The 21,070-nt window shown below is 48.3% G+C and overlaps 4 protein-coding genes across 4 annotated transcripts; 2 read left to right on the top strand and 2 right to left on the bottom strand.

The window, feature by feature from the left end:
- Positions 1 to 960: 960 nt before the first annotated feature.
- GGS25DRAFT_3860 (uncharacterized protein) lies at positions 961 to 3,067 on the bottom strand. The gene is made up of 3 exons (XM_049258304.1): positions 2,988 to 3,067; positions 1,445 to 2,909; positions 961 to 1,262 (listed from the first exon to the last, which is right to left on the bottom strand). The coding sequence occupies exons 2-3, from the start codon at positions 2,696 to 2,698 to the stop codon at positions 1,239 to 1,241; spliced, it is 1,278 nt and encodes a 425-aa protein (XP_049120869.1). The 5' UTR covers positions 2,699 to 2,909; positions 2,988 to 3,067; the 3' UTR covers positions 961 to 1,238.
- Positions 3,068 to 6,192: 3,125 nt separating this feature from the next.
- GGS25DRAFT_3866 (uncharacterized protein) lies at positions 6,193 to 8,491 on the bottom strand. The gene has a single exon (XM_049258311.1). The coding sequence runs from the start codon at positions 8,202 to 8,204 to the stop codon at positions 6,456 to 6,458; it is 1,749 nt and encodes a 582-aa protein (XP_049120868.1). The 5' UTR covers positions 8,205 to 8,491; the 3' UTR covers positions 6,193 to 6,455.
- A 6,145-nt stretch (positions 8,492 to 14,636) lies between these two features.
- GGS25DRAFT_516400 (uncharacterized protein) lies at positions 14,637 to 17,233 on the top strand (the record flags this gene model as incomplete). Its single annotated transcript, XM_049263192.1, has 6 exons — positions 14,637 to 15,695; positions 15,775 to 16,644; positions 16,706 to 16,748; positions 16,833 to 16,874; positions 16,933 to 17,046; positions 17,097 to 17,233. 6 exons carry the CDS (start codon positions 14,637 to 14,639, stop codon positions 17,231 to 17,233), a joined length of 2,265 nt encoding a protein of 754 aa, XP_049120867.1.
- Positions 17,234 to 18,729: 1,496 nt separating this feature from the next.
- GGS25DRAFT_3412 (Clavaminate synthase-like protein) lies at positions 18,730 to 20,653 on the top strand. Its single transcript, XM_049257962.1, has 6 exons — positions 18,730 to 18,867; positions 18,920 to 19,174; positions 19,270 to 19,500; positions 19,554 to 19,621; positions 19,681 to 19,850; positions 19,911 to 20,653. Exons 2-6 carry the CDS (start codon positions 18,937 to 18,939, stop codon positions 20,353 to 20,355), a joined length of 1,152 nt encoding a protein of 383 aa, XP_049120866.1. The 5' UTR covers positions 18,730 to 18,867; positions 18,920 to 18,936; the 3' UTR covers positions 20,356 to 20,653.
- The last annotated feature ends 417 nt before the right edge of the window (positions 20,654 to 21,070 follow it).

Here is a 21,070-nt window from a genome sequence, read left to right as displayed (position 1 = left end):
AGGTTATGCGGTGCGACGGAGAGCGCCGAGGCCGGGGGTCCGGCCGGCCTGGAGGTCGGGTCGGGGCCGAATTTTTTTTTTTTGGGGGGGGGGGTGGGCGGCGGCTACGGATTGCGTGCCGGGAGGGTGAGGTGCCTTGCATATGTAGGTACCTAAGCATGCACTTACTAGGTTAGGCTACTTAGTCCGGGGCCCGAGGTTTAGGTATATGCTTATATCATCTACCTAGGCTGCCTTGGTGGTCTTACCTACTAGGTTGGATAGCCGCTGGGTAGGAAATGAAGGAGCACACACGGGCAGTAGGTATGTAGGGGTAACATAGGTATCTTTTGGAAATCTTGCATGCGCGTAAGCTTATGCGAGGTGGGATTCGGGAGATTAGCACAAGGACTGTGGGAATTCGTCGTTACGTAGATGGGCCGGGCCGGCAGGTTGGGGGTTGGGACGGAGATTTAAGGGGGATGGGGAGGGGGGGGGGGGAATGTAGGTATGAGGCGAGAAATGTGAAAGTGGGAAGGAGGAATGGGAACGATGGAAGACAGTGAAGATTATAGATCTAGGTGAGAGCAAAGTGAGGGAGCTGGAATTGTCACTGATGCTTGTGTGTATATACCTAGGTACACATGTGATTATGTCAATGGGTCCCCAAATGAAAATGTCATTTTGCTATCTATCCAAGTAGGCAAAGAACCGTAGACCAACTAACTAGGTTAGCTATGTAGGTAGGTAGGTACACTATTTATTGTTGTTTTCATTTTTTTTATACCTTTTTGTCGTATCGTGAGAATGACCCGATCTACACATGTAAGCTATAAGTAAAAGAATAAGTAAATAGAAGAAAAATGTACCCGAGGTAGTAACTAGTAGTACCCGTAAAGCAGAAGAAGAAGAAAAGGGGAGGTGGGTGGTGATCGAGCTATCAAAGCTAGACAGACGCCAGTTTCCGATGGGATAAAAGGAGAGACGAGAAGGGAAGGAGAAAAAAAAAAGGAAGAAACAAGAGTCGGACTAGAGGGCCCCTTTGAAGGGAATCCCTTCGCCGTGAGAAGAGACGACCAAAGCCGATATATCTCGTAGTAGTAGTAGGTAGTTTATGGATGCGACGTCCATGATACCGAGAAACCCGCTCGGTTTGATGAAAAATCATTCGCGCCTACCCACCCCTAGTCATCCAAGCTATCTAGCAGCTCGTATAGCGCTCGCTCTCTGAAATTCCGCTCAGAGCAGAAACCTCTACCTCACCTCACTTCATCCTCTTCGCCCTCCGATCCTGCCCCTGCCCCGCCCTCTTCGCACCCGCACCCGCCCCCTTCCCCTTCCCCTCCCTCCCCGTCCCAGCACCACCCCCAGAAACCGCCCTCCTCTCCCTCAAATGCCCCACCAGCGCGCCCAGCCTCTCCACATACGACTCCGGCGCGCCCAACGCCCCAATCCTCTCCTCAACGCCCACCAGCTCCTCGAGCCAGGGGCCCGCGAACAGCACCTCCGGCGGGATCGACGCGAGCACGTCCGTCGCGAAGTCGGCGTCGCGCTCGCCGATCAGGCGGTGGTACAGGTTCCGCTGCGCCTTGGGAAGAGTCGCGGGCCCGGTGATGAGGTCGTGGCTGTAGGAGGTTACGACCTGGGTGAGCACGTGCATGGTGGTGCGGGCGGCGGCGCGGAGTTCCCAGGGCTCGAGGGGGCGCTCGGTGGTGTGCAGGATGGCGCGGATGTGCCGCGTGACGGAGGAGAGGTGGGCGGCGCACCAGGGGACGTCTTTGCTGGGGCGTGGGGCTGGTGGCGAAGATTCGCTGGAGGAGGAGGTGGTGGTGGTGGCAGCAGCGGCGGCGTACTGGCGCAGACCAGCGAGAGCAGCGTCGGCGCGGTGCTGCAGGGCGCGGAACTGGTTCCTGTGCAGCTCGTCGGCGCGCACGGACGACCGGAAGTACTGGAAGAAGTCGTCGTTGCGCAGCAGCATGCGGAAGATGGTCTGCTCGAGGTCGCCGCGCTTGACGGCGCGCCGGCCCCTGCGCGGGTTCGCGAACAGGTCCGGGCGGTACTCGTCCGTCGGCACCTCGTGCAGCGAGGCGAGCATCTCCCGCGTCTCCTGCACGCGCCGCGGGTTCGGGTCCGCAGACTGCCCCACCACGTCGCAGTGCAGGCTGTCGGCGAGCATGTCGAGGTGGAAGTCCGCGATGGCGTTGTACGGGTTGCCGAGCTCGGAGGGGTAGCCGTGGCGCGTGAGCACGAAGGGGTCTTCCTGGACGCCTAGGATCTGGCTGGTGATCTGGTCGAAGAGCCAGAGAATGTGGCGGCATGGCGATTCGCATTGCTCGCCGTTTTGGCAGCTACAGCTGGGGATGCCGTAACCGCTCTGCTCTGTTCCCGTGCGGATCGTGTACTCGACGGGCTCTGTTATCAAGAAGAAGCAGCGTTGGTCTCCAGCCTGACAGCCGCGCAGCACGAATTGTGAGGGGACCTCTACGGCCTTGGTGATCTCGTCACGTGTGTTGTCGTCTAGTAGTTCTAGTGAATATTTGAGATTCGAGGGTGAGATCATGAGGAGGCCATCGTCGTCAACCTCAAAGTCTAACTCGGTGTCTGACTCAGAAGAGCTTGAGTAGTCTTCCACCGGTTGCATCCGGCTCTGGAGACGTGTGATGGGCGGCATATTGCTCTCGAGTGAAAGCTTGCTGAAACGTTCGGTCGGGGGAGACATCGAGCGATGGAAAGATGAAACAGGAGTTATACCAAAGGAATGTAGTTGAAGTCCTATCTGGAACGAGTGGGACTAGTTATATAGAATATGAATAGGATTACACTAGGCAAGGGAACTATCCCCAAAAGCCCGGTAGGTATGATGAAAGAGGTGGGCCGGCATCGAGACCACTTGGTCCATGTTGGTTTGAAAGTAAGTAGGTAGTCATAGTCTTGCAGACCTAGTTAGCAAGAAGTCGTGACCAAGATGCATACATAGCAGGGTATACATTGGGTAGGTATGTACGTACTAGATAGGGAGACGCGTGGGGGAAGAGCCGCCCGACGAGGTCTGGTCTGCAGCCTGAGTGGACTGAAGAGGTAACAAGAGGGTTTACCGTAAAGAAGCTCATCGCTATGTGAGCTATGTGAGCTATGTGATAGAGTGCGGTTTGTAGCCTGAAAGCAGGCTAGCCTTTGCTCGCCAATGGCTGAGCCGCAAAAATGGCGAATGGGCGGACTTGGTGATGCTTGCACATCAGGCAAGAATTCATGTACATAGCCCTGTATATGACATCTCTGTTATGGCTTGAAACAACCAAAAGGAGCAGTATTTGGACCCGAGGGAATGGATGGCGATGGCGATACCGAATCTAATGTCTTACGAATGTGGTTGATGGTGAGCGATGACCCTAAAAGGGGAAAGGGGGGGTAAGGGACAACCATTGTCTGAAGCTGTGATACTATGGTAGATGATCAAATACCTAACTACATACAGTAACCCATCAGCCACAACGAGTTATTACCTACATATGTGGTTATTACCTAGTATAAATCAAAGAATCAGGGGTGATGATTGGAGGGTTGAACGGACCCGGGTGTTCGGCGTGGGCATTTGAACGGAATTGGCTCTTACTCCCTTTTTTTTTATTGTCTTACTCCTTACTCCTTTTCCAATTTCTGCCTTGGCAGAGGGCCCCTCTGCGCCGTAGACACGGATCTAGTAGTCGTGGGCAAGCATATAAAGCCCGGCCGTGGACACCGCGGGGCCCTGGATGCGACCCGTCACTCCTTAGTTAAACAGTAAAAGCGGTGCTTTCGTGTCTACGGGCCTGATTTTGGGCCCCAAAGCCTCGAAACTAGGCCGCCTCTTGGCGCGGCCAACCCCCAATCGCCTTCAATCGTCTTCAATAGAGGCCGGCCCATTATCGCGACCCAGCGAGGCTTTGTCGCCTTTTTCCTTTTTTTTCTCCCTCACCGTGCACTCACCTCGCCTGGGCACCTAACCACGCTCGCAATGATTCCCCTATCGATCGCTTCTGGAAGAAGAAAAGAAGAGCGGGAAGGATGCGGTGGAGAAGGAGAAGGGGAAGGGGAAGAATACGGAGAACGGAGGACTCCCATTCCCCATTACTAACTTACTTACTTACGAATACCTACCAACTAACATACTAACTTACCTTTTCATCGTATCCCATCAAACGAAAGACGACCTGGCGCATTCATCACATTGAAATCCAGTGATCGACAGAAAAAAAAAAAGGAAGAAAAAAAAAGAAGGATAGGACTTCCCCAAACCCCCAAAGGAATACCCCAGACAACTTGACCTTACCTATTCCGGGCTTTTGGAGCCGGGATAATATCCCGCACGCACCCACGATAGTGCGTTTACCTTCCTACCTAGTTAATACCTACCTAACTACCTTACATCCCGAGTCTTTACCAACATTCTGAATCTAACCTGGAACTAACTACCTACCCTACCTACGTGCGCTGTAAGTCACATGTTCTTCCAACGACTTGGTTCGCGTGTTTGTATAGCCACGAACAACAAAGCACATCCGCATCCGCACTCACCATCACATTACATTACCTACACGCAGTTTATGCAATGCATGGGAGGGGGGGGAAAGGGATTTTGTGAAGAAACCGTTTTCAGGCATCAGCAAGGGTTCTAACCGGTTTACTGGCTAGGTGTCTCGGCGAAAAGGATTATACTCTCCATGTCTACCTAACTACCTACCAACCTGCTCACTCACGTACTTATTTACTTACTTTGCTTGCTGTGTGCCCAGGTTATAATGGAGTATAGGATATTTGCTCTGCCTCCCTCGAAGTTCTTCAGGTTTCCGTCGTCATCCGATTGGATGCACTGGGCATCAACTCGCATTATTCCCCAAGAGATTATCCGTATCCGTTCTCAATTGGATTGGCACTCGTGGGATGTTGTCTACCTACCTACCTAACCTACCTACTTATCCGTGGTATCGGATCACTGCTGCGCCCGCTCTGATCAGTACCCAGGTAGATACGGTATGGTATGGTATGGTGTGTCATGGCATCAGGTATCCATCTCCCTCGTTTCCTCAACAGGCTCGCCGAACGCTGCGCCTGTTTCACGATAAAGGGGGAGAAGAAGGTAGATAGGTAAGTAGGTGGCAAACCAAGATCATCGCCTGGATCCAGATTCAAGAGAACGGCTATTCAGCGAAAAAGACTCTGAATTGAGGCTCTGAAACCGCTTTTCCATCGACGTTGCCCTGCTCCTATTGAGCGACAGGGGTGTCCACGTTGGAATGCAGGAATGCAACTCTGCAGCCTTACCTATAGATAACCTCACCGCTCGAAGCTTTGTTTCTTTCGTCGCCTAGGTAGGTAGGCTGACACTTTCTCTGCATATGTGCTGCATTGTGTCAGCATCCCGCCCCTTTTTCTCCTTACTCGGGATTGTCTTGGGAGGTAAGTGGCTGAGATATATATATATGCAAGTCCTTGCTACCAAGGAAAGCTCTTTCGTTGGTTACCGACACGCTGGTACGGGGGGCCGTAAGCATTTCTTCATGAAAGCTACCGTCGTACAGATGTTGGGTAGTGCCTACTGGGTATGATTGGTAATACCCGGGTATACCATACACGGTCGACGCTGAGTTGCCCGCGTCGTTTTACGTTGGAGATTTCAACAACAAGTCTGCCTTACATCGAAGGCGATAGGAGAATGGAACGATCGTGTCCTACCAGCCATAGATAGGGCTGTCGTAATCCAATTCAACACGCCGCCTATTGGGTATGTAGGTACCGAAAAGGTGAGGCTCAAGAGGGAGTATAGGTAAGGTGCCCAGGTAGGTAGGTATGCGGTAGGAATCCTGTTTGTGACTAACTACCCAGGTTGATGAAAGGTTTGAGACTTGAATCGTTGGTGATACGAGTGAGTCTCCGTAAAGTCTAGATGACCGCAGTGTCGTGGTTGGAATCATAGGTATACACAAGACACCACCTGTCTAGAAGCAACGTGCTGTGGTCTCCTGCAGTTATTTCGTTGGCCACCTAGGTGCTTAGATCAATATTCCAGTCATACTGCACTCACCAACACTACAACAGGATCCAGCATACTGGGCACTTACCTACCTAGTACCTAGGCACATAGGAGGCAAGTAGAATTCGAAGCAAAGCTCTAATTTTCAAAACTCGTCGAATGCGTGTTTCTGTATCGAACCTGAATAGTTGCTCTTGAAGGTGTAATGCTGTTATATGTATAACCTCGATTTCTTGGTCTAGATGCATAGTTCTAAAGGTCCTGATGCCTTAGTAATTGCAACAGGCTGCTCTCTATCTACCTCAGTAGGTGTCTAGGTGATGATAGAATATTAATCGTATTGTCTTGCTCTTGACATCCACTACTAGTCTGCCATTACCAAGAATGGTGGCAAATAGATGGCATATTTCCTATGTCGACTAGGCAATAACAGCCCCATTTTGCCTCTACATTTCATTGTCTAATCTCAGCATATCTCATCTTGGAATGCCTTCAAGGCTTCCAGGACCTGCTTCAGATTTGGGCGCTCGTAATAATTGTCATTCCATTTCCCCTTACGACGTCGAAGTTCTCTCTCTTTCAAGAACTTTTCTGCAACCTCGATTTCTTCAGACCAGAAACGCTGTGCAGCTACTTTGACGTCGTCGGCACTTTGATCGTCTATGGCCTTGTTTTTCAGGACGAGACGACTCTGGCGCCTTACGACAACCTTGCTTAGCGTCTCTCTCCTGCCCTTTGTGCATTCGTCTATAAGCCTTCTCATGGCAGGCGGAGTTCTATTGTATTCGGGAAATTCGAGATCGGGCTCCCATCGATACGATTGCCAGACGGCGGCTTTCTGAGGACCGCTAACCCCTTCAAATATACACCAGAGAACCCTCCCAAGCATGTATACTTCAGCAGCTTCTTGTTCTACTGAACTAAGTGCAATCCAAGCTAAGTTAAATCCAGATTGCGGATTAGTGTATTGGTCCTCCACCAGCGTTTCGAAAGCCGGGACCAAGCCTTGCAACACCTTCCGGTACTTTTCACTTATGAACTCGGGAACTTCTTCGTCTGTCGCAAGTAGGCGGATGTATTCAATGGCGTTGACTTCAGGGGCAGCAAATTCGCACCAGACCCCCCTCTGTTCAAAATCTACCATGACAATGTCGGATTTCTCCGATAGAACGATATTATCTAGACGCAAATCGGGGTAGTATGTTGCTGAGCGGCTTTTTAAATGCTCCAGAGCAGTCGTTAGTTGCATTGACCACTTCAACTGATCGGCACGTCGTAGTTGGCCGTGGGCGCGCAAGACGGGAAGAATATCTCGCAAAGTACCTTTCGAGTGATAGTACGTAGTGAAGCCAGCAACCGCTTTCTTATTTCCGAAGGTGCACTTCTTGGTGACAATGTGAATTGGCTTTGTAATAATGTTCGCGTGTGGTTCGAGTGTACAGAGCGTCTTGAGTTCGTGATAGAGATATTTCGCTCCACTGGTTAATGCTTTGAATATGTAAAGCCGTTCATGGATTCGGACAAGACAGACGCTATCGTGCAAGACACTGACAACGTGGAGGTCGAAGAAGTCAATTACTTGGGGAAACTTGAAGTGTGAGCCCCAAAGGGATGTCAATGTCGAAAGGGACAGTAGCTTCAGCTCCAAGTCATGGTTCAGGCCAAGTCCAACCCGAACGCGGCGTGTGTCGAGTGACATATCTTCTAATACTATACGTGATCCGAAGGGCACATTCCTATAAAAATCTCCGAAGAGTTTTAGCTCCTTGAAATCACTCGTAGTCCATTTCTGTAGGATTCGGACGATATGTCTCGCAATAGCGATTCTGGGTAACCGAGTGGAATCTTTGGTGTGGGATGCCTTGTCAAATTCGAGTTGCTCACGGATGAGAGGGGACTGTGAGTCGGAAACGAAGACGTCCATGCGCATAGGAGGAATTCGCTGGAGAAAGAGTGGGACAACATAATACTGGGTGCCCAAGCCGGCACAGCCGTCGACACGCCATAGGGGATTCTGTGGCAAGTCGAGACTATCTATCCGGTTTTTCGGGTTCAGCAGAGAATTATCCCAGGAATCTTCGAGGTTGGAGTTGGTAATACTAGTAAGACTATGTGATTTGGGGGTTTCGGATGCTTCTTTGATCACCGGAACGGGATGGTAGTAAGCTGCAGTGGGATGAACTACCTCCCTTATAGCTCTGGTGGAAAGCTCCATCTTTCAGGTAAGTATTTTCCTCGAAAGTACCAAGAATACCAAGAAATCGTGTTAAAGATCTCTAGATTTGGCAGGTGATTTTTGTCGAGATGTGACAGATCTGTAGATGTTGCAGAGAAGGAAGCTGGTCAGGTCAGATCGGAGAGGGGCAAATATCGTGCCTAAAGGATGCCCGAAAATGTGATAAACCGCTCTCAGCTATGTTGGCTGTATATTTAATTATAAGATAGAAAACGCGGCGCCATGTTTTCGCGGTTCTCGCCGGTTCTCTTCAATATCAAAACACATATTCTCGAGAAGTTCGAGGTAGTACCTTGCTCACACTTACATGCCTAGGCAAGTAGATAGACCAGCCTACATACCTAGGTACTGGACCTGACACGGATGTAGGAGGGCAATCACCCGGCGCATCTAGGCATGTATGCTGTATGGTAAGAGGCGCACGAGGCGGAATCAATTTCTGTACGGTCCTTGCTTTTTGGTTGTGAACGGAAGCCGACAGCCTTGAGCCTCTTTCTGTTGGTGGGCTTTTTTCTTCTCCATCTTGAAATTCTTTTGGTAGCCACTTGGAAACTTACATCAAACTGTATATCTTGAGATATCCGATGAAACCTCGTTCGTTTGTTGAGCTATATAGGGATGCCTGAAGTTGTATAATCCGTAATCTGTTGCAGCCTCTTCGCACAAGATCCAAACTTTGACACCCGGGCCACAAAAAGGTATCAGCACCATACCTAGGTTGAAATTCGTTGGATCTTACAGTCTCGGCTGTTTGGACAAATATGGTCCCACGGCCCAGAAAAGTCTGCGTGGACGAAAAAACAAGTGGTTGGCGAGATCGCGATGACCTCGACGTCTTGACCATTAAAAACGAGCCTGCGCTGACCGAGTGCCTGACCGGATGCAGGGTAACGGGCTATTCTTTCTGTGCCAGCGGAGTCGGCCCTAAAATAAAAAAGCAAAATAGTAGAACCCAGATTATACATCTGCCCCAGGTTCATGATTGGTCGGGCGTGTCGGTTTAGCTCCGCATTGCTTATAACTACCTACCTACCCAATACTTGTAAGTTTGCAAGCTACCCAGTTACCTAGTAGGTACCTACCCAGCTGCCTACTCTCGCTCATATTGTCTTTGGTGTCGATGAGGTTGGCTTGGGAAGCGAATTTGACCCATACCTAAACAGCAATTGGAAATAGGCAGTTCGAGCGCCTTACTCTTATGATTGGTGTCCAATGACACCTCATTTCTTTCAAGATTGCCATGATGGATCGTTTTGGAGAAATGACTGGAAACCCCATCTTATGACAAATAGGATGTAAATACGGGGTGAATATGTTGATAATACCAAAAAGTAGGGCTAGTCGATACCAGAATGCCAACGAAGTATTTTTATAGGGTTTTGAACAGTATGGTTTGGTTTGCAAACCACAATTTCCTTCAGAGGATATCAATGGGCCTTGAAACCTCGAATCGTTGAAGAGGCCCTGTTTGGGAAGACTGATGCTATCAAGAGAAGATCGTTCAAGAATACCTGGCCAAGTACCTGGGTAGGTAGGTATGTAGGTGTATGTATTGTTTCTGCACAACCTATATTAGTCAGTATGTGGATTTCATAGATTCATAGGGCTGATGTATAAAAGACTTGGCATTTGTCTTGTCTGCAATAGAGGTGAAGTTTCCCCATTGTCAAGAAGCTGTTTGCTATACTAAATGAAGAGGTACCAAAAGCCCATAACTTGTTGTGGGTAGATAGGGATATAAACTGGAAGCTTCAGATAACTTTAAGGGAATATGTTACATTATCTTTCCTTGTCTGACTACTGTCATGTCGACTTTTCTTTGATAAATATCTCCACGACGAGGGAATGAAATAGATGTAGAGAAGCGCGTACTATATCGAGTAAGTCTTTCTCATGAACTGATATCCTAACGTTTGAAACCATAATCACATGTAGGTAGTTACTTTACAGTTGAGATTAGGAGAAGGTAGTTAGGTACCTAGATAGGTAAGCATCAGGATGCCTACTTTTCTTTTCTTTTTTTGGGCATATATGAGTAGGAGCCAGAAATATCGCGGAACTTAGAGCATCATATGACTATCAAAGTCCTGAAGTAAGGGTCAACCAACTCACATTTCTTGAAAGTCGTTGACGAGGCTGGGTGCCGTCTCTTTAAATACTTCGAAGTAGTTTGTGTACAACTTCGAAGTATTTGAGTTGGTATTATTTTATTCCATTTATTTTATTCTTGACATAAATGAAACGATTGACATATTTGACATATTTGACATATCACTTGTAGTATACCGATCGTATATCGTATGGTTTTAAGCTTTGAGCTAACGGGAGGACGTGCAGTCTGACGATCCACGTGGTGGACGATTGTTCCAAAATAGGCAACTTTCGAGAGAAGTATCAGGTGTGGGGAATAAAGGAGATTAGGTAGCTTAGCTGGCTTAGTCGACCGACCCCCGGTCAATGATGTCAATCGACTTGATAGAACCTGCCTTGACTATCCAGCAATTCTGCGTAGGTTAGATGGACTTCTAACCTGGTCATACCTACCCGTAAAGCCGTGGACCCGTCATCTCTCCTGCCGAGGAACGGCAAAGCCTATTGTGTCACAATGACCTCCTTCCGCCTTCTGGAGCATCCATTTTCTACATACTAATACTATGTACCCCTATGTATGTAGTAATAGGACGGATGCAAGGAGTCCGAGAATCAAGCAACCACCCAATTACATCATCAACTTCAGTGTTGATGAGACCACTCGAGACGGTAGATGTAGTCATTATCTCGTATATCAACATGAGAACTGCAATGCATTGGAAATCGTACCTACATTGGTATGTAAATACCTCCAGGGCTATTATCATTGATGGAGATATTACCTAGTACTATGTAGGTATGTGAGGTACTTATACAATGTACCCAGGTACCCCAGATAACTTCAAATGCAGTGTTAACCAATAGGCCCAGCTGTTCACGACATCGGCATCCCGAGCATGTACTGGGATTGTCGGTTGATACGCCGATCTAGCTGGATATATTACATGGTACGTAGCTAAACCTATGGTTAGAAGATACATATTATATGTACAGTATGTAGGTATGTACGCTTGACATCGCGATAAGCCGTACCACAAATACCCATCATCGGTAATCGCGTGACCGCTTTGCATAATCCACATGGAGCCCTATGAGTCTCTACCATGGACCACCAATTGAAAATGCTGGAAATATCAGAAATGTTGGAGATATTTGATATGCATCGACCGGTTTTTATTTTATGCGACGGCATACCTCACCGTGTTATATCTTAGCTGGCCGTTGAAGCATTTGCTCGACAAATGGAGCGTGATGCCGTTCTAGCTCATTGGGCAACTCATCAGCCATGTATCACATCGCACGACTTGGTCATCTGTTTGCCTGTAAGCTCTTACCGGCTGATAAGAGATTGCCACTCTATGAAAGTTGAAGCCTAAATGGGATTCAGAATGGTTTAGGTATATATCTCAGCAAAAAAAAAACAATGGTGATATAGTCAGCGTGGCACACCCTTTATCCCCTATACCTGTCGATCGTGGAGTCAGGTGTTCGTTCTATAACCGCATGAATAGATTAAACGCCGAAGCTTATTCGCTGTGATAGCTTAAGGATAGCATTAAAAACATCGAATACGTAAGTAACGTTGTCACGAAATGTTCAAGGGTTGGTAAGAAATTAGCTCAGTCATCAGAGCCGTGTGTCCTAAAACTTAAGACGGAGTAATGAGGCTATGATAATAGCCCCGAGCCGGTCTAAGTCCGATGACTTCGGGACGCCGAACTTGGAATAATCCGAGTCTCTGAGATGACTGGGTTAGACGCCTACCTAAGCCAGCGACACCGTTATCTAACCCGTTCCCGTTCTCGTTCTTCTAAGAAACACATATTAGTATATATTGACCTAGTAGGCACGTTACGATACAGAGTCTAGATTCCTAGGGTAGACGGAGAGTGTGGGGGTTTGGCCCGCCAAATCCCAATCCGGTAGGTATCGTATCACATATGGAGGTTGATAGGCTTATTGAGGAAGGGTTTATACTGTACTATACCCTTTATTCTCTATTTCTTATCCACAATATTACCAGTATTATCATAGTGCACGTGAGTGCACAAAGGACCCCTGTAGTCAAGGCTGCGCTACGGTAAGATACCCCAGTAATGTTATTGTTGAGGCTGGAAGGATTGTAGGTGATTACTTGCCGACTGCCTATTAAGATCCGCCGCCGCGGGTCTAACGAAATGGGAAATAACTAAGTACTGTCTGTCTAGACTGTGTGGTCGATTGCATTGTCGATTGCATTGTGACTTGCCTGTTGCGCCAAGTTTGTGTATCCCACAGATGCGATCTCATGAGGACGAATTCGTTGGCAGCTAGGTCAGTTGACACGGATGGTACAGATGTGATTTGCTTGGCCTCGAGTAACAAACTCCACTATCCGTTTAACCTCGACTTCTGGGTCGCTGTAATTTAATGGTTAGCGGTTAGATTTTTTTTCTGGGGAATTTTTTTTCTTCACCTCTCTTTGGTTTGCTTACGGCATTGTTACGCACATACGTACTATGATGAATGACTAAACGACCTGCTAAGTGATCTTTTTACTATGTTGGTCTTTAAGCCGCTGTTGAATTCTCATTAAATCTTAGTGGTCATTCAGTGGTGATTATCGTCAAGGATTAAAGTCGAAGTAAGTAAGAGACGTGGAAGATAAAAGACGGGCAGAAACAACAAGAAAAGTAAAGAAGAAGAAAAATGAAAGGGGAAGAAAAAAAAACCTCAATGAGGCTTGTTAGCGCGATGTCAATTCTCTTACTTGCATTAACTAACATCCACTTACATGGGTGCCAACGTGGTACGGCAAAGTAGCATGTAGCACTAGATCCCACAGTCGTCCGAATTTCCCTTATCGATACCTTGTAAGACCATATACGGGTAACATATCCATCGCGCCTACCCTACATAGTAGAAGAGCCCCCCTCAAATTCCTCCAATTGCCCAATTGAACCCAATTAACAGGGCTACTCCTTGCCTCAAACGTGATATGCAGTCGCAACATTGAGCAAAGTTAGGAACTGAGAAGGAACAGGAGGGACCTGGAGACGCAACCAAACTTTACCTTTAAACCTCGAGGTTTGGGTTTACAACATACAACATTTCCTGAACATTGAAGTATTTTGCTCGGTACTTGCCTGCTGCACAATGCATACACATACATGCTCAAATCGTTGATGTCGTCTTATCCCTCATTCTCATCCATGGACCATGGGCCATAAAACCATGGACACTACTACTATGGTATGTAATGGATCAATCTCGTCAATATTATCCCTGTTATCCTTGTTACTTAAAACCTTATCCTTGCTACTTAACCTTATCCCGGCTATCCCTAACGTCCCGATATCCCCATCCCCATCTCCATCTCCATCCCCCCCTTCGCCCTATCATCCATATCCCGCCTCTTGGTCAGCAACGGACTCGGATTGCCTCATTAGCCCAAAATCATTAGCCCAGTTAGCAGTTGCACAAGACCTAACCTTGAAAAGTTCAGTGTTCTGATTATTATTTCCCCCCCTCTTTAAACCGGTGAGTGCCGCCAGTTCAACGGTCGCGCTCGAACTTCTCACCGAGTTGTCTTCTTGACCAGTTGCCGCGCTTTCTTCTTCCAATCAACATCTTTCCCGCATCGTACATCTTCATCGGGCGGTAGCATACAGCCGTTTCTTCCTTTGAATCTTTTCCTTGCGCTTCCTCCATCTTTTTCCTTACAGGAGCTCTCCACATTCAGCCCCCTTTCTGTCTCTCTGGATAGGTGTCAAGACACCCAGGATAGCATTGTACAAGCCCAGCCCAGCCCAGCCCAGCATAACACAGTACAATACAGCACAATACCGCACAGCACAGCATAACATAACATGATACAACGCGATACCGACAGCACTGTCGTATTGGCTCTTTGACTTTGATGATCCCGGCAGTCTCATTAGCGTCAATGACGCTCGTGAGACCTTGACGTGCTGCCGCCTCTTCTCACCCCACAGCTCCAAACTTCTGTCTGACGCCCGGTGAGGCGCAAAGATACGCGTAACTATTGCTGCTGCTGCTGTTGTCGTGCGTTCGTCCGTCCGCGCACACAGAGCAGAGCAGACGCACCGGTGCACATACCCTGTTTTGTGGTGTTAGGCTCTTGTCTAACACACCTCTGCCCTCCAAGTTTGGTCATAGAATATTACACAATGGTGAGATCTTCTTACTTTGTCTTGTCCCTGGTCTTCCATCTAGATAGCCAAGTAGTGCATGCTCTCAAAGTGCAGTCCGTTGACTTGCATATAGAATAATCATAATATCAGAAAGCGCCGGCCTTATGGCCACGGGGACTATGCCCCGATGGTGCCCACGCCCCAGGATCCATCGTACTCATCTTCTGCCACTGCCCCTTTATCTCACTCGGAGGACCTCTCCGCTCAGGATCTACATATAATCCAGCAGGCGGCTTCTGTCCTAAATTGCCACGTCTCCCAACTGCTGGTACTTCATAATAGAAACCCTCATCCGCTGCAGTATTCCAACCCATCTGTACCCTACCTTGTCCCAACGAAGAGACCGCGTTTTAGTTCAGATATGACAGCTCAGTCTCCTCAGGAGAAGCCATCATCGTCTATTTTGCCTACTCAACACGACTCTGAGCGCCCCCATGCCCCTGAAGTATCCAATAGCGGCCTCTCATTGGGCATGGATCGCTCTCGTCTTGTACAGTATATGTCTAATTTCGCTATCTGTTCACCGTGCACAACTTGCGAGCCCCAAGGTCTGCTTCCCATTCTAGCTACATGTGTCCTGACGAGCGGGCATACTGAAAATGATACAGACTATACCCCAGTCCCAGCAAACTCGCCCTACACTTATGTCCCTCCAGCACGGCAATACTTTGATGACAGGCCGTTGTCCCCAGGCTCGGTACCCGTGACTATTTCTGCGGACCATACTAATGGCTTTGCCTCTTCCAATGGCCCCTCCACGGCCCCACCGATGATGCCCAATTATCCCATCTTACAGCCAAATCGACCTATGATTATCCAGCCTTCCACTAGCGGTGAAGGCATGATCTATCCAGAGCCTCTGCCCAATCAGCAGTATTTCAGTCAATCAAACTTGCCGCATGGCCTACCGCATGGCTTACCGAATTCCATGCCGAATCACGCGATGGGAAACCACAATTACGGAGTATCGCTGCCGATTCAAAGCGGTGCGGCTGAAGAAGCCTCGCCCCAGGAAATGGATGGAATTCGAGGTGTTAATAAACTTCGTGAGTTAGACATTGTACAGCCAAATCAAAGGCCCCCACCCGTAAGGAGGGGGCCATTCAAGTCAAATCATGTCCGGGAGCAGACAGCCGAGACAAGGCGGATCGGTTCGTGCATCCGGTGCCGGATGCAGCGGATTCGCGTAAGCAACCCGCGTCCCCATTTCCCGGTTCATTCCCAAAGCAGTGTTCATGGTTTTATCTGCTAACTTGCAAGCCTAGTGCGAGACGAACCCCCAAGACAAGTTTGGTGCTTGTTTAACGTGCCAGAAAGTGGCAAGTGTGAAAGTGTGGCGGATGCCTTGCCTCCGTTTCAAGATTACCGACGTGAAGCTCTTCAAGCCAGGAAATGTCAAAGGATATGAGTGGACTCGAAGGTGGGTGGAAGGCATTCCTGACGACATATCACAATGGGCATCCGCGGAGACCAAAACGGTAAAGGTCACCGAAGGATACACCGAGCAGCCCATTGAGCTTCGCGTTCGCCAATTTATTCCACAAGAGGGTGATAGACTTGAGCGAAGTTGGGTTCATGAAGGCACCACGAGGACGGTCAACATCCCCCCTTACGCTATAGTGAACCTCGAAGAAGCTAAGAGCACCTATAATGATTATATAAAGCAAAAGTTGCCGGAATGTTGTAAGAAGGTCTTATCAAGCAAGGAGAAGTTGCTGTTTGCAACATACGTAGCGGCGATCAAAGCATCAAGGGATCCGTCTACCGACCCCAAGGAGAGTGCGCTTCTGAGGAAAGCGCTGCAGTTGTGGATGGCCATTCGCTTGACCACCAAATCGACCATCATTGTTGGAGACGAGACACTGGGGATGTCTCGCGATATCATGGATGAAACCAGTCCACTTCGGGGATGCATCCCCCTGCCACCCGTGATGGGTGCACAGATTGAATTGGTCCTGATTCACCAAATCCAATCCAGTCTTCGTCGCGAGATGTTAGAAAGTCTACAAGCAATGACGCAGGCTAACAAACACCAGACCTGGTTTACCACATACCTCATAACTTTTATCTTACTGCACAATGTAGCTCTTCTCTGTCAACACGACGCTGGGTATGCTCGAAAACATGGGATCAAGGTGTGTACTGAGCACTGGCCCGCCGGCTGCAAAGACAATCCGCTTACTTTTTAAGTTGCAGAGTCGATTTGCAAGAGAAGAGATGGTGAGAGAGTACCAAATGGGTAAGCCTTGGCATCCTTGAGATGAATCTTAGTTCCTTGATCTGAACTTCGGAAATTGGTTTTCTAACTGTCGAACTTCCACAGGAGCAAACATCCTGTTAGCGTACTTCCATTACTGCAACAAAGGTGAGATAACCCATGCACCTAAACTATGTATAAATATGCTAGATAGCTGACCAAATAGGCGTATATCCATTCTCCGCGGAATGCAAGGATGAAGACCTGTCAACCTTGGCGGAATTAGACGAGTCCAAGATGAAACTTATCCAAGGCACGAGAGCAAATGTTGAAAAAAATAGTAAGCCACACACTCCCCGATATCATGCTGATGTACCGGCACTGTACCAGGTGATGTTCTGATCGCTTATTGGTCGACTGCAGGAAAGCTCTGGGCGAAGATACGGCAGAGTGGCGATTATGAAAATGACTTCTACTATATAAGCCAACTCTACGAAGAGACCTGGACGCCGCAAACGACGATCTAAGTTTGATTCTAGCCGTGGGAGGTTGATGTAATGTGCGGGTAAAGGACGAATTGACGCACTGATGAATCAACCAGGTGGGAACAAACACGTAAGGTTAGTTATGGCCTATGCAGGCAGCGGGACACAATGAGGCCGATATAGCATTGTCATACTATTCGGTGGCGGTGGGATATAGGGCCCTGGACGTCAAGGCTACCCCAGGTATCTACCTACCTAGGTAGGTACACAAGCTATCCTCCATAACGTAGAGTAGGTACCCAGTTTCTCTATCGGGTCGAAATGGAAGGTTACCCAGGCCTGTCTGTATCCTTCAGAGCAGGTTTCCGGCGAAAGAGTATGTGAGTATTATGATTTCAATGGAAGCTTCTGGTACACCATGCTTCAGACCTATGACATAGCCATTGACTAACATTGGGCTAGATGACCAAGTATTCAAGATTCAAGGCTACCTACGGTTCGGCAGTTTCTGCTTGTGAGACATTCTTTCCATTCTTGTGGCCATTCAGTGGATAAGGAGGTGTCGGAATCACACAGCAAAGGGATCGTCTGGGGAGATTGTCGTGCCTCCGGTTAGGAGTCCTGCAACTTTCCTCCCATGCATCAATGACTGGACTCAAGCGTCTATTAGCGGTAAGTTCACTTTAAGACCACCTCCATGGATTTTCTTTTCTATATTCGCCACAATAATTGACATGCATATCTACCTAGGTGGTGACCTAGACATTCATTTAGGACCGACAAGGGGCTTGGTGGCACCAAGTGAACAAGCCTCCGACTTTACGCGGAAGCCCAGGGTCTGTAAGCTTTTACATACCTTGACGCCATATTCAAGATCCTCGACTTGCCTGCATGTCCCGTCGCAGGCCTACCGGCGTCGGCATGTGCATGTACATACATGCAGCGTTCAATTCCAAGAACCCGGTTGTGCCCCTTGTTCGTGGATTCCTCATTTTGTACAGCATGGTGGCTACCAAAAAAAGAAAATCAGAGAGGAAAGGATGGCGAAAAAGCAAGAGTGATCCAATGACACCTATCTACCTAAGTACCTATGCAGCGTTCCGGTCTCAGGCTAATATATGGGAAGACTAGAGGTTTACCTACTAGGTACATACCTACGTATCGACCTACATATGTACTACACACATAGGCAAAGTCCCGCAACGACGACTCAACTACCTATTACCTATACATATCTAGGTACTCATTTATCTATATATGTACCTAGGCAACTAAGTAAGAGAGTGACTAGCCGCTGCACACTCAGGGAAGACTACGGGGGTATACCTAGGTAGGTATCTGGCTGCACATGGCTAAGTACATAGTTGGATACGGCTACACGATCGTCTACAACATATAAGTATTTTTGCTTGAGGCGTTAGTATTTGCTAGGTACTAGGTATTGGATATTCCAAGTATCTACTCTTCAAAATATCTTATGTTTAAGAGCTAGGTATATCAGGCACCACATCCGGGTCATTATTATACTTGATTAATCTGCAGTCATTACACTTCTCGTTCTCTCGTTCTAGACCCACCTAGTTGAAGGGCTGTTCCAACTCTGAAAGAAATTGAACCACTAGGGACTCTAGGATCTCTCGTCACTTCAGTCACTGAAACATAAGCTACCACGATAGGTTCGTTAATGGCACAAGCTACCATTGGATACGGCTAACGGAATCAAGCAAGGCACATACTAGGTAGTCATGGACTTCAACAAGAACAAAGGCGGGGTCATTATTCCTACTCTGGGTAGTACGAGCCTTTCTACGCCTGAGTATGGCTCGTACACCTCCGATGGGTTGTCCAGCCTTCCCGTAGGCTATCCCACTCATATGGGCCCGGAGTTTGGCTGGACCGGGAACGACCAAGAGCTCCACTTCATCTACAACATCACCGGCGAGGGCTTGATGGAAGTACGTTCCGCAAAGGACCACTTCAAATGTACGCATACTTCCCTTCTAAACCAGCATTGAGTATTTTGAGATTCCCATGTATCTACTACAGTGCTATCCGCTCACGGTGATTATTCATTCTAGCACTGGAACTGGATGGTAATCTTGTGAACCGAGAGAATTTTCCGCTTCCCACCCTCGGACCAATATTAGACAAGCTTAGTCATGATATTTATAATGGCAAGGGACTCTGTGTAATCCGTGGGATCAGTCCGGACGAGTACTCTGTCGAAGACTTGACGATTGTCTGGTTGGGGATCCAAGCGTACATAGCCGATCAACGAGGTTGCCAAGATCATCGAGGCAACATGCTTGGTTGGTCTATAAGCCCATGACGCAAGGATCACGTTCACTGACACCGTACCTAGTACATATTATCGCAGATAACTCCTCCAAGACGAAGTTGGGTCATCATCGCCACTCCACCTCCGCCATTGTAAGTCTAGCTTTACCAAACCATGAAGATTCTACTGCCCTCACTTACAGCGCATACAGTCTTTTCACAACGAAGAGGCAGGCGACGTGGTGGCTTGGCTGACCCGTAGCACTGCGGCAACCGGAGGCAAGTGTATCGTTGCCTCTGCTTACACAATCTACAACATTCTAGCGGATCATCGTCCGGACATCATACGCACTCTTGCAAAGTCGGATTGGCCTTTCGCCTTGTAAGTTAACGGTATAAGCTGTGAGAACTTTGGGAGGCGATACTAACGTTCCGATCCAAGGCCCCATTTCCAATGCCGGCCATTGCTCTTCTACCATAACTCGAGGCTAGTCATGAACTTTGGCCGTACACCTCTGCTAGGGAACGCCGTCCATCCGCGTCCGGAGAATCTCCCGAAACTCAATGACTGCCAACGAGAGGCGCTTGATGTGGTAGAAGCAATTGCCCAAGCGGTTCAGCTTGAGATCAAGACCCAGGCCGGCGATATGCATTTCATCAACAACCTTGCAATTCTCCACAGACGAGAGGGATTCGTCGATGGCGAATCTGCCCAGCAGAAGAGACATCTGGTACGCATGAGACTGCGCAGCTCGCAGCATGGGTGGGACATACCAGAGGATCTAACGCAGGAGTGGCGCAATGCATTTGACACGGAGACTTGCCAGACGTGGCACCTAGAGCCGATGCCTGGCGACGTGTTCCCCCTTCGCAAGTATACTAACTAATGAGATGGCTAGAAATTTCTAGTAAGGGGGGGGCGGGTACTAGGTACCTACTCATGCAGCAGATTCAGGGGAGAAAGTGACTTGGAAGATCATTGTTCGCTGGAGAATTTGGGAATTGCAGACGCTACACCAGGGGAACCAAAAAAGAATCAGGTTGTTAAAAGTTGCTCTTATTATTAGTGTGTGTTTGCTTACTGGTTTGTTACTTGATTTCTAACAAATTCTCCTTTCTCTACGTTAGATAGAACCCTAATAATCATTTGTCAATGGCTCAGTTTTGCGAGGAATTGAATGTGTCTCCATATAACGATGGCAGTGCCCCAAATGGTACCCCCTTTTTTTCTTTTCTTGGAGGGGAGACGGACTTGGCTGCTATAAACAACCAATGGTAAGCAAGCATCTGCCATCTGCCATCTACGTACCATCTGCCCATCTGCCCATCTACCCTCCGTGACCTTATAGATATTACTACCTGGTAGCTAGTAGCTAGTAGCTGCCTAGGTTAGTAGGTATGGGTTTCGATATTGCCTGTTTACATTCCGGGCCCAGTTTCCCATATCCATTCCCATGTCCAAATCCCCACATGGTCGTGCGGGTTGGCGCATTTACATCCTTAGCACTGGGACTTGGCAAACTTGAATACTACGACAATTATTTGTTCGCTTTGAAAGTAATACCATAATGTAGTGCCCGGGAATTAACTTTGCCAGGGACA

Source organism: Hypoxylon fragiforme, assembly GCF_022984875.1.
Source record: "Hypoxylon fragiforme strain CBS 206.31 chromosome Unknown GGS25scaffold_1, whole genome shotgun sequence".
Taxonomy (NCBI): domain Eukaryota; kingdom Fungi; phylum Ascomycota; class Sordariomycetes; order Xylariales; family Hypoxylaceae; genus Hypoxylon; species Hypoxylon fragiforme.
This window is presented reverse-complemented; position numbering and strand designations above follow the sequence as displayed.

Excerpts from the sequence above, each read along its gene's own strand:
- GGS25DRAFT_3412 (XM_049257962.1), top strand. The coding sequence starts at position 18,937 with ATGGACTTCAACAAGAACAAAGGCGGGGTCATTATTCCTACTCTGGGT. Across the intron at positions 19,175-19,269 it reads CGCAAAGGACCACTTCAAAT|CACTGGAACTGGATGGTAAT; the intron begins GTACGCATACTT and ends TATTCATTCTAG. Across the intron at positions 19,851-19,910 it reads TCGGATTGGCCTTTCGCCTT|GCCCCATTTCCAATGCCGGC; the intron begins GTAAGTTAACGG and ends TTCCGATCCAAG.
- GGS25DRAFT_3860 (XM_049258304.1), bottom strand. The coding sequence starts at position 2,698 with ATGTCTCCCCCGACCGAACGTTTCAGCAAGCTTTCACTCGAGAGCAAT. Across the intron at positions 1,263-1,444 it reads GGCTCGAGGAGCTGGTGGGC|GGCGAAGAGGATGAAGTGAG; the intron begins GTTGAGGAGAGG and ends GCAGGATCGGAG.
- GGS25DRAFT_3866 (XM_049258311.1), bottom strand. The coding sequence starts at position 8,204 with ATGGAGCTTTCCACCAGAGCTATAAGGGAGGTAGTTCATCCCACTGCA.